Here is a 12,586-nt window from a genome sequence, read left to right on the forward strand (position 1 = left end):
TAGTCTGGCTCTGTAAAAGCGGCAAAGAGTCCTGTGGCACAGGACTCTTTGCAACTTAGGGTATGTCTACCCTGCAATTTTTCTGTGAATGAACTACACACAATGCTGATGAAAGGTTCTCACTTGCCAAAGTCTTCATTCAGTTACTTTTGTCATTACCTAACTGGCAAAGGCCTTCTCCTTAGTTAGCCAGCTCAGCCCTCAAGTGGCTGGAGAGCCTAGTGGTATGGCTCTTACCCAGAGGTCCTGAGTTCAAATCCCAGAGGATAGCAATGTGCACTAAGGACTACACTATCCATCTAAGTGGAAAGATTTGCTTTGCAAAGAGCTGTTCTCTGTGGTGATATATTTCCCTTATTCTCACTGCACCCCCCAAAATATACTGCACTTTGTGTGCATGTGTTATCATGCTCACAAGTGTAAATTAACATGGGAAAGTACAACTGATATTTCAGACATAATTACAGGTGCATAGCTAGCCCCTTTTTCCTCTCATGACTGGACTGCCATTTTACATAAGCCAAATAAGGAATAGTCGACATTTTGATCATTTGTTTTGTCTTGATTTGGAGGTTGAGAGGCTTGTAAACTGAACTCAGAGAACTATTAAAAGAACCAAAAGCTCAGAACTAGTATTGCTGTGGTTTACCTTGTTTATAAGTGACCTTCATAGGTCATGGAAATGGCTTGCAGTATTATACAGGCTGTCCAACTAAAACCCTTCACTGCCTATGCCAATGCCCGATGATTAGGGGCTGACCAACTTGTAAGCAGGCACTATGCCATCAGGCAGATGGGAACGTATATAGGCAGGCCAGAGACTATATAGGAGTTAGAAGTATGTTTACTGAGGGCAGAATTCCCAGCAGGGAATATAGAGGCAGCTGTCTGTACTGACCTGAAGTTACTGTGCCCAGGGTAAAGGGGATGTACTATTGCTAATTTAGCTGGATCTGATATACCGCTGGAATAATAATATCAAATGATAAGTACAAAACAGTTTTCATGGTCACGCAAGACCATTTTTTGGCCTTATAGAGACAGGACAAGTACAGCTGAGGGGTGCAAATTGACATAGCCACCTTTTTGGAGGGTCTCTCTAAAAGGTCCCCTGGGAAATCTCTGAAACCAATATTTAATAAAAAAAAGATTTAGGAAGAATAGTTGATGTGTATGAAAAATTAGTCCAGAATCTTCTACAGGACACTGGACAGGTTCTGTGACCATCTTAGACATATAAATAAGGCTCAAAATTATAATGCAGATGTAACTTGATCTGGCAGATAATGAAGCAGGCTGTGTCCAAGAAGTAGTTATTTCTATACTTTCCTATTTCTACACTTCAGTTTTTTGTTTATTTCAGGTTTACTGCTGCTCTGTCTTTCCCCTAGGAATGAAAAGCAGCCAACATTCTCATCACTCTGATGAAATTTGGGGGACGACTTCAGGTTTAGTTAGGAGGACATGTCGCATGGTTTGATTTCACCATTACCAAGGTTTTATGCTTTCTGAAGTTCCATGGCAATAGAGTTGGATGCAGAACCTGCCATCTGTCATGGCATTTAAAAGATAAAAATGGAATCATAAATAGAGCCAGCTCATTACAAAATCGAGCCAGCGTGTCAAAATGGAGGACATTAGCATGTTCTTTTAGCATCCTGCTGCCAGCATCTGATGTCAGGTTGCTAATCATTTGAAGTCATCTGTCCAAACAAGCATTGCCAAATCTTTCTTCCAGGCCAGAAGCACCAAACAATACAGGGAAATTTATTACTGAAGAAATTACTTTAGTGGAAGGTAAAAATCTGATCATTTAACCCTCCCAACTCCATATAACTACTCTTATCATTCCTTGTTTAAAAAAAATAATCTACTGCAGTATTTATATCCCTATACACAACCAAATTCTTTGCCAAATTATAAAGAAAGGAACATAAATTACAGTGATTCAAACTGACATATTTATTAAAAAACCACAATCTTACTTCTATTTAACCAGCCGCTCTAATTTGGATCTACTCCACTGGTCCTGACAGAAAACTTAGAGCTTGTCTACAGCGTTACATCAGTTTAATTGAAGATGTCATTTTAAACTGATTTACTTAAGCCAGTGCAAAAGGCTGTGTGGACACTTATTTAAGTTGAAGCTGGATCTATTTCAGTTCAGCTTAAGTTAATTAAGAGCAGGTTTGAGCTAAACTGAAAAGCCACTCCAACTGAAATAAGTGGGTCCACATAGAGGTTTGCACCCGTCTAACTTAAACTGTGCAAGTTTGTATTCTACAGAAAACCATACTGCTTCATGACTATCACAAAGCTTCATAAAGCCAAGGAAGTTAAAAAATGCTCAGTAACTGGTATTCTCTGTTATGGAAATAAGTGATCATAAGAACAGCTCTCACAGCTAGAGCTAATTGAAAATCAGAATTTCCACCTCATATGAAATTCAAACATTTCAATGTTTGCTTTTGTTTCAAATTGGGACAAAAGGTCAAAATATCTTTTTTTTTTTTTTTTGTAGAATGAAAAGTTCAGATAATTTTGATTCAGAAATGTCTAAACATTTCATTTCAGCTTGTTCAGTGTTGAATTGTGTCTGCCACAGTGCCATATGGGACTTGTAGTTTGGATGCCTCATGGCCTCATTCTCTTCTTTGGGCCAAGCTTTACAGGATGATTGCAGGATATACTGCAATCATAAAAGTCCCATGAGGCATTATAGCAATTTAGCCATACAAGGGAATGATGAATCATGGGTGATGTAGTCCAACCTGGGAGCACTAGCCCATACAGGAGAATTGGGACATGAAAGCATCTAAACTACAACTCCCATGAGGCACCGTGGCAGCTCAGGCAAATTAATATAGAACTGACTCAAAACTAAATGTTTCTGTTTGGTTCAACGAACTACAATATTTTGATTTGGGTAACCCAAAGTGAAATACTTAATTTGATTTTCCCCAAAGGAAAATCAACGAATGTTGGCAAAATTGAAAATTTCCTGTGGAAAATGTGGATATTGTGAAATCCCATTTTCTGTTAAAAAAAAAAAATTAAAAAAAATCCAAACATTTTGATGGACAATTCTCAGCCAGCTCTACTCAAAGCTTATTACTATTTCTTGCGGAACATTATCTGCATTTTAATCAACTTAATACCCCCCACCATCCCCAAAAGGTTGTGTGCAATAGTGAACCTCCCTCTAGTTGCACGCTTCTTTTCTATGGCCCATTGGGGTAAATTATGAACACCATCAGGAACTCTGTTCTTCCAGACACTTTGCTTCCAGAAAGTACCAGTCTGTGCTGGCTTGTGTGGCTGGTTCAGGACCTGAATGCAGATCCTCCATGTGACAGTGCATTTGGTTGTCACTAGAGTGCCAAGCTGACTCTGAAGGTGACAAACTTTTGTCTGCAAATTCTGTTGTATCTATTTCCTTGTCTTGTGGAACTAGAATAGATTAATGCTCATCTGCGTGTGAAAGAATCACTATAGAATTCAAAAAGCTTGTGGTAGAATTAATGTCACTTACTGAAGATTAAAAAAAATCTATTGTATTGAAATAAGAAACCCAGCACAAGAGGGCAGGGCACAATCTATATGTATCAAGGAATACATTACTAATGGTCACATACACTACTCTTCCACCATATAACACTGTTGACAACAAGAAGGTTAAGGCAGAAGTTAGTTAAATGCTTAAACTGCAAGACACAGTCACTCAATCTGCTCCAAAGAATGGCTGTAGCAAGAGGCAAGAAAGAACTATCTAAGTCTAGATCAAGAAATCTGAACCCAAATTCTCAGTGTGGACAATGATTTGGTGGGACCACTGACTCTAGTATGAAAGAAATTGGGTGTGATGCCATGAGATTGAGCACCCTATGCTAAAAGTGACACAATTAGAGGTGGTGTCCTAAAAAATAATATACTAATGAGCCAGATCCTCAGCTGTAGCTCTACTGAAATCAGTGGAGTTATGCTACCAGCTGAGGAGCTAGGCAACTGAGAAATTTTATAAGAGAGGCACACTAACAGAATTGCATATTAGGCAAAGTGAGGCATCCTTGATTCTTAGGGAGATAAGAGTACTAAGAAAGAATAAATGATGTATGCTGTTGCTGTATAAATCAGCTAAATGTTTGATATAAGTCCTGAGAGATTTTGGGGTGGTGTACCATACCAATAAGGAGGAGTTGGAATATAAAAGACAGACAAAGGCAAATTTACAGTTTGATAAGTTTGATCCTACCCACCTGGGTTATTATTACATTGGTCCATGGAAGCAAATCATCCTTAATTTTGGCAAAAATTCAGGGAGAGTTTACACTGATATGAGGCTTCAAATTCATAGATTAAACAAGCACCAAGGTATTTAAATTAGTTTATGACTACTTAGAAAAGAGAGCTGTGTCAGAGTATGTAATTTGGCTACCTTATTAGTATATTTATTTATTAAAGTTGGTTTTGTAACCAGAGAGATAATCAATAATAACTCAGACAGAGCGATCTTATGGATTGAACCACCTATCTTAAAGCCATAGATAAAAAGCTGATGGATAGCCCGAGCTGAAGGTTCCCATCTAGAATAAACAAAAGAAGAATGGGGGAACCAATGGGAAACCTTAGAGAAAACATGGTTCAGCATGCAACCTCCAGAAAATATGAACCATTAGAAAACTTTAGTTGAGGGAAATGAATGTAATGAATATGATGCTCTAAACATTCTATCTTAGGGATTTTTATAGAAACTGCCTTCTCTGAGGCAAATCTGCCAAACATAGAGAGGGGGCAGGATTGCAGGGACTGGGTGGGAGGGGCGGGGGATACCCCTTGTGTAAAGCTCAGCTTCCTGGCAGTTCTCAGTTTGCCCATGAGGGCGGTGGGGGAAAGGAGATGGGATTGCCAGAGATGGGGCTCTACTTTAATTCAGATTCTTGTATCTTTGCCACTCCACAACTCCTACCACCATGTGTCCTTTACAGGAGAGACAATGTGGGATGTAGGAGACGAGATTCTTTTACCCCACACAGTTCCCCAGCAATCAAGCCAACCATTTAGTCTAGGTGCTTTGCTAAAAATTTGCCCTTTAAATAAAACTTCCACTCAACACAGCCAAAAGACTTTTCTGTTCCAAGTGAAATAGGAAGACCTGGGAATTCCACAGGTCTTAGCAAACTGTATGACACTGAACACCATGCACTTTCAGCTTCTGCCTAGCATTAACATCTGGTCTGAGTACAGTAAGGATGGACTTCCAATCCACACAACAGCACTTTGGAAATAGCAAGAATCTCAATACCTCAATATAAAAGGGATACAAGTCTGCATCACCTGCAGTCCTGGGGATCTTTGCCCTTGTCAGTGATAAGAGATTGTATGGCTTCAGATGGAGTGTGGTGTGGAAAATTGAAAGATAAATTAAATAATTAACCTACCTTTTTAGGAGGGAATATAAAGAACGTATAGTTGAAAAAACACATGGTTCTGAAGGATTTCAGGTATTACAAGAAATGTGCATCCCCGCTCTGAAGAATTGATTCCTTACTGAAGGAAATATTCCTTACTGAAGAATTTAATACTAAGACCAGTGGTACAATTAACAAGGAAAACTTTATAGTTTAAGGTGAAATTCCAAAAGGGATGTTACTGAGGCCCATTCTCCTGACTTAGTTGTTATCAGCCATGTATATTTGCATGTTAAACAATATTTGAACCATTATAGGCAGAAGAATATAGCCAATGCTCTTATTTCATGGTTTTAAAGGATGAGTAGTGATCACATAGTGTCAGTCAAGGCTAAATCCAAGATAGAGGTAATACCTCTTGTCTTATAACCATTAGCTATTTACTACCAGCACCATCACTACCACCTTTCCATCAGTTTTGTTATTAGCCAAAGTAACAAACAAAAAGGAATTCTTCAAAGCTTACCTGAACAGATCTCGGGGAACAGCTGCCTTGCTATTGTGGACATAGCAGACTGCTTGACCTGCTACATCCATTTGGCTGAAACTTGTAATAGGGACTCCAGGATAGCTGACATACTCTATCTGTCCATACTGAGGTGGGGAGGTTATCACATAGAGGAGCTCTTCTGGTTTGTCAGTTCCATCAATTGCAAGGAGAACATCAGTTGTCAAGAAACCTCTGTCCCCCTTAGATACAGTAAGTGGCCTTACGAAAACAGCAATGTCCCCTGCAAGATACATGATACCCAGCTAAAAGTGTCATATTGACATCTGTATTTCTCTCTTACCTATTGTTTCTACCTAATGGGGGTAGATGAATTCATGGTTTTAAATAGTGATTGTGCAGTGTCACATTTGTCAAGGATAAATCCACAATAAAGGTTACATCTTTTGTAATACAAATCTAATGATGGAAGTAAGCCCTCATGGTTATAGCACAAAATTGGGAGTCAGGAGTCCTGAACCATACTCCCAGCTTTGCTGTTTTTATTACATGCTTTGGAGAAATTACTTACCATTTTTCTGTGCCTTGGTTTACCCATGTACAAAATGAGTATAATACCCACTTTACCAAGATATTGTCAGTTTAGTCTATATTTATAAAGCACTTTGAAGTCCTATGAGGTGAAGGATAAAGTATTAATTGAGTGTACAACCTTTTGAAATCTTAGGAAGCCTTCTTTACAAATAATTTTAAAAGACCCTATCCCACACTGAGTTCCATGCAGGCAGTCATGCTACTGCGGGCCTGGAGCTCCACTGAAGATAATTGGACCCTGCTCATTAAAGGGTTAAGGCCTAAGAGTGGATCATAAATGGCAATTTAATTTTATTCAGATTGTCCTGGTATAAGAATTAGTCATGGTAGAATGCAAAATTACCCAGATCTTTACCTTTTTCCATATCCTTGATAGTTATGTAGAAGTCCAGTGGTGGGGATTTGTTGTCCCCATCCCACAGATGAAATGTGAAGCTGTCTTGGTTCCTGGACCCCATAGCTCCTGTATGCACATATCTCACAAGGTTCATATCTATTTCCTCCTGAGTGCACTTCATTTCAGTTTGGAGCGTCACCCAGTCCTTACCTACCTAGAAAGAATAAAAACCTGTCAGAAACCTAACATTATCCATAAGTTTTCCCAAGTTAATTTTGCTCAATTAGTAGATATTGTTCAGTTATTTACACCCTTGCCAATGACAGCCTATCTATATTCCCCTTTCACACTTTGGACCTCCTTCCTAATGGGAGGTTTCAGGGGCAGTACCCGGCAGGAGCTTTGTAGTCAAGCAGCCAGAAGAGCTGGTGGAAAAGCGGATGCTAAGAACCTAACAGAGCTCACTGCTAGGAAGTGTTTCCTCATATTCAGCCCACATTTTCCATTGCTTAATTTCATGCCATTATTCCTAGTTCTGCTCAGGCCCAAAGCCAACCAGGCATAAGTGCGGAGCCTGTGGGGAGTTAGAGAGACACAGGGAGAATTAGGGAGCCATGGGGTGCTTCCCTGGAAAAATTTGAAGTGTCAGGTGGAATATCCTGCATTTCAGAAGATTTCAAGGTATTTAACAACAAATATGCTAGATCAACCAAAATCTGAATATGTGGTATTGAGCAGGAGATGTGTACCAGCATAACATGCTGCTGCTGGAGAAAACAATGTTACAATACCAATAAGCAAAACACACCAAAACCATGGGCTTCAGACACACTCATATATTTCTTGTTAGACACGCACACAAACCTATATAAAATATTAGGAGAAGCCAGAATCTACCTAGCAGCTTATTTCCCTCCCTATGTATGGGGCACGAGGCTCCCATTTCCAACACCGTCATTCCAGAACCAAGCCCCACTTGTCTCACAGAATCATGCTACCTGGAATACAATGGCCAATTTTCTACATAACAAGTTAAAAAGAAAAGGTTAGTACATCTGCCTTGCTTTTTGTTCTGGTTGCTCATCTTTGGTCAATAATTTTCTTCTCTCCTGTTTCTATTCCTATTTTTTCAGTGTCTCTTTCTTTCTCATTAACACTTATTCTCTGACCTTCCCTTTCTCTTTCTCCACCTATCTACTTTCTTCCTCTCTCACTGATAGGTTCTCTCCTGCACCACTGGGGAGTGTCTCATTTGTGGGGTCTCCTTCCACTCTCTTCCTGGTCCCTGAAATATCTCCCCATCCTCTGTCCCTGGGGTTGTTCTTTCCCCCATTTGGTCTAGCTCTTCTCTCTCCTCTTCCTCCCGTTGGGTTTCTTCCCCTCTAGGATCTCCACCATCATCCCATGAAGATCCTGCCTAGGGTGACCAGATGAAACGGACAAAATATTGGGACACATGGGGGAAGGAAAAAAAAGAAAAGAAAAAAACCCCGCCAGAGCCGAGTTGCCAAAGCAAAAAAAAACCAAAACCAAAACAAAAAAAGGCCGGAGCGGCCAAAGCTGCAATATCAGGACAAATGACGTCCCAACCGTGCATCAGTCGGGACACGGGACAAAGAACTAAAAATCGGGACAGTCCCGATTTTATCGGGATGTCTGGTCACCCTAATTCTGCCATGGTTTTAACGTCCCCTTCACCCCATCTGAAACTCCCACCTCTAGTATCAAAACCTCTGTATCTTGCATGGTTCAGCTACACAAGTCAGTTTGTCATAGCAGTGTATTCCAAAACATGAAAGACATTCAGGATAAAAAGAGAATCAGCTTCTTTTTGTTCTAACAAGAGAGAGTTGTTTGCTTGCTTGCTTTTTGTTAAAGCACAAAGACTAACCTTGAGCTGAAGCTGCCCATTTTCTGGAATTCTTTCAAATAAATAGTAAATTCTCTCCCTGGGGGTGTCTTTATCTTCAGCTGACAGAACAGCACTAGAAATTATTCGGGTTTCACCCATGTTCACCACTATCTCATCCTTCCTGAAAAAAGAGAAGCCTCATGCACTGATATGAAAACAGAAAAGTAACCTTTCCAACAAGTGATACTACTGCCAGGAATCGTATTACTCAGAAGCTGACAGGAATAATAACTGCAGAATGACTAAAGAAGAACACATAGATCTGCAAAACAGCAAGCAGAGATGACTGATTTCTCATAACAGTGAAAAGCAATACCAACAAAACAGATCTGAAGCAACTTTGGATCTAACAACAGGAATCAATTCTGTCTGCCTCCCTCCATAGTCATTATCTGGGTTACCTTAAAGGGGCAATATGAACAAGGTGGCCATACCAATAGGTGCGCCATTGACCCTTTAGGGGACTTAATTAATTGGCTGTTCAATCATTGCCTGGCTGAGTCCCGAAAAAGAGCTTGTACAAGGAACAGAGGCCCATTCTGCTGGTTGCCTATGATTACCTCCTCAGACATTCCATTAGCCCTCCAGGATCAAATCACTGTAAGGTTTTGCTTATGGCCTTTTGCTCATTGGTGTCTGTGGCTGCCGTTGCACAAGAAAAAACAGAGTCAGATAGGATGGACGTCCCAAAATGGTTTTAAATTCCCCCAGAGACTTTACTCCAGCCTAATTCTCAGTCTCTCTTTCTCTCTCTCTCTGTTTCCCTCCCTTCAGCTAGTACCTGCCTCTTAGCAGCTCTCTATCCACATAATTTTACTATTGTTATTATTTATTACTTGTATACCAGTAACACTAACTATGTACTAGGCACCAACCAGAGATAAGGTAAGACACAATCCCTGCCCCAAAGAGCCGACAATCTAAGAAGACAAGCAACATACAAAGGTATTAGAAGGTGGGTTAAAAAAACACAGCACTACTATAGGTACATTTAAAACAATACTGTTATCTGACCCCCAACTCTTCATCTACCTAGCCAGAATTAGTTGGCTAATTCTTTCTGATATCAGACTAGAGGGTCTTGAAGAGGGACTTTGGGGGGTGGGGGGAAATGTAGTGACTTTACATTCGGGGAAGGTGTTCCACTCAGCAGGGCTAAGTGGAAGAAGGTGCAAAGGTGATTGTGAAGTACTCATAGTGATTCAGAGACATCAATGGCTAGATCAGGAACACCCTGTCTGTTCTTTTCAAGTCTGCTTACCTTCCCAGCTGCATGGCATGTGCAGGCTATTGGAGAATGGGACTAAAGTGGGGAGGAAAGGTGATCCCAAATCAAAGGGTGAGCAATATTCCCCACTGGGGATGACTAATTATAAGATCTAATCAATGCCTGTCAAGGAAGCAACACAGTTTCTGGGTTCATCTGGGCACAGGAGGTGAAATACACTTATCTGCAGTCAACTCCATACCTCACTCCAAAGAGACAGAGTAGGGAATGGTGTACTGAACTTTATCCAAACAAGAAAAATATCAAGGGATATTTGATCAGTAATTATGATTACATCATTTCATTTTACTAGTATGTAAACTGTACCCTGCATTCTAAGCTATGGGCACTACTCTTGCTCATGTGTACTATATACCTCTTTGTGATCATGTAATTGTAAAATTAACTTTTGTATTCCGTATTTTTCTCTGGGTTCATGAAGTTACACATTCTTAAAATCTATTCCTCTGCATTTAGCAAGGAGTTCTAGCAGTTTAGGAAATATTGTTTCCAATAACCATCATCAGTTAAAGGATGAAACTTTTCACAGAGGGATCATAAGAAGGTAAGAATGGCCATACTGGGTCAGACCAAAGATCCATCTAACCCAGTATCCTGTATTCCGACAGTGGCCAATGCCAGGTGCCCCAGAGGGAATGAACAGAACAGGTAATCATCAAGTGATCCATTCCCTGTAGCCCATTCCAAGCTTCTGGCAAACAGAGGCTAGGGACACCATCCCTTCCCATCCTGGCTAATAGCCACTGATGGACCTATCCTCCATGAACTTATCTAGTTCTTTTGTGAACCCTGTTATAGTCTTGGCCTTCACAACATCCTCTGGAAAAGAGTTAGACAGGTTGACTGTGCATTGTGTGAAGAAAGTATTTCCTTTTGTTTGTTAAACTTGATGCCTATTAAAACATGTCAGTGGAAAGTTTTCCTCACTCTCCTAGTCAAATTAAAAACAGATCATATTTGCTTTAAATGCAACTGCAGTAGTTTACTTCTAAAAGATCAGGAGTCAGAGTGAAACATCAGTCTTGTGTGTTCCTCCATATGGCATCATCCTGAGTTTAATTCGTTTGTAAATCACAGTTTTGATGAGAGGGGAGGAAATTAACTTATCCCTTGACTGGAAGATGAATTATGATTGAGAGAGAATATTTTTAGAAAAGAAAATCTACTATGAATGTTCAGAGCTTACTCCGTAACTCTGTAGAGCCTTTTAGTGACATGGGGTGATCTCAGATGATTGGGAATGGGTTCTTTCTCAATCCCCAAATCCTACGCTATTTTCACAGTGTTAGCTGATATATACAATAGTCACATAACACCAATGGCCAGGAGAAAGAGATAGCTGGATAGCTAAAGTCAATCGCACTGTATGTATTGGCCAGCAGAGGGAGTACAAAGATCAGAGTTGCTTTTCAATAAATATTTTAACTAAGGTCTGACAGACAAATGGAATATGTGCCTACATATAGATTACAACAGCTGTTTATTATGAAATAAAAAACCAACATGAAAAGAAACTTTGTGATTTAGGCATATTTTTGTTATCAACTGTGATCTTTATCGAGAATGCTCTTGTTAAACAGACCTATGGTGGTAGATGCAGGAACATCTTTGTTGGCATTAGTCTATGGCTATTTATGGCAGAATAGCCCTATTAATCACTATTTTGCTGTTTTGATCACTGTTGAATCATTTCATCTGAACACATCCCACAGTTTGGAATAGGAACATGTGGCTTACTTGCTCAGCATTGGTTTCTCATCATTAACTGGGATGACCTTTACCAGAATGGTTCTGAGGACTTTATGTTTCCCATCTGACAGCTGGAGTGTAAAACCATCAGTGAGATTTTCAGAGTCATCATGCATGTACACCAGCCTCATTCCTGGGGAGAGGGGGAAAAAAAGAGAGAAAATAAAACCTGTCTCCTTCAAAATCTCTTTCATGACATGTCCCTCTGCCTCCATCATCCTCCCCCTCTCCCCAACCCACCATGTCTTCTGGTCACAGCCAGTTTGTTTCAGCTAGCAGAGGACAAGCCATGTAAGCAGCAGCTGTTCATTAATTCATCAGTACACCAGCAACTCGAAGAGAGCAGCATGACCTGTTAAAAGAACGAAACTCCTTTCCAAACTATCTTTGTTCTGAAAAGGTAAAAATTTTTCATCCAGTCCCATCCACCCCAATTTAAAACTTCTACTTGACTGGGGGATAAGATGGTCAGATATCACTCCTCTGTGTCTTAACTGATCCTTAGAGAGGGCTTACCCATCTTTAGGGGGGAAGACTGGTGTTGTAATTGAGACAGTGGATGCGGGATTCAGGAGATCTGGCTTCAGTTCCTGGCTATGACACAGACTTTCTGTGTGACCTTGGGCAAATTATTTAATCTCTCTGTACCTCAGTTCCCAATCTGAAAAAGCACGATAATATACTTCCTTTCTCCGACCCTTTATCTGTCTTGTCCACTTAGGGATTATCATGTTTGTACAGTGCCTAGCACAATGGAGACTTGATCACAGTTGCACCTCTAGGTGCTACC

At 40.2% G+C, this 12,586-nt stretch overlaps 1 protein-coding gene across 6 annotated transcripts in view; it reads right to left on the reverse strand.

Annotated features, from left to right (window-relative positions):
- Positions 1-12,586, reverse strand: part of FREM1 (FRAS1 related extracellular matrix 1) — a 97,480-nt gene that overhangs the window by 32,374 nt on the left and 52,520 nt on the right. For 4 of the 6 annotated variants that reach the window (XM_007053431.4, XM_043547220.1, XM_037901990.2 and 1 more), the window contains 4 exons: positions 11,785-11,929; positions 8,739-8,880; positions 6,866-7,061; positions 5,935-6,199 (listed from right to left, as the gene is read on the reverse strand). In XM_007053431.4, coding sequence (XP_007053493.2) covers positions 5,935-6,199; positions 6,866-7,061; positions 8,739-8,880; positions 11,785-11,929 — 748 coding nt within the window. Of the gene's footprint in view, positions 1-5,934; positions 6,200-6,865; positions 7,062-8,738; positions 8,881-11,784; positions 11,930-12,586 lie in introns of those variants that run through there. The other 2 variants (XM_027823920.3, XM_027823931.3) reach the window with 2 other exon arrangements.

The sequence above is a fragment of the Chelonia mydas genome, chromosome 5 (genome assembly GCF_015237465.2).
Source record: "Chelonia mydas isolate rCheMyd1 chromosome 5, rCheMyd1.pri.v2, whole genome shotgun sequence".
Taxonomy (NCBI): Eukaryota; Metazoa; Chordata; order Testudines; family Cheloniidae; genus Chelonia; species Chelonia mydas.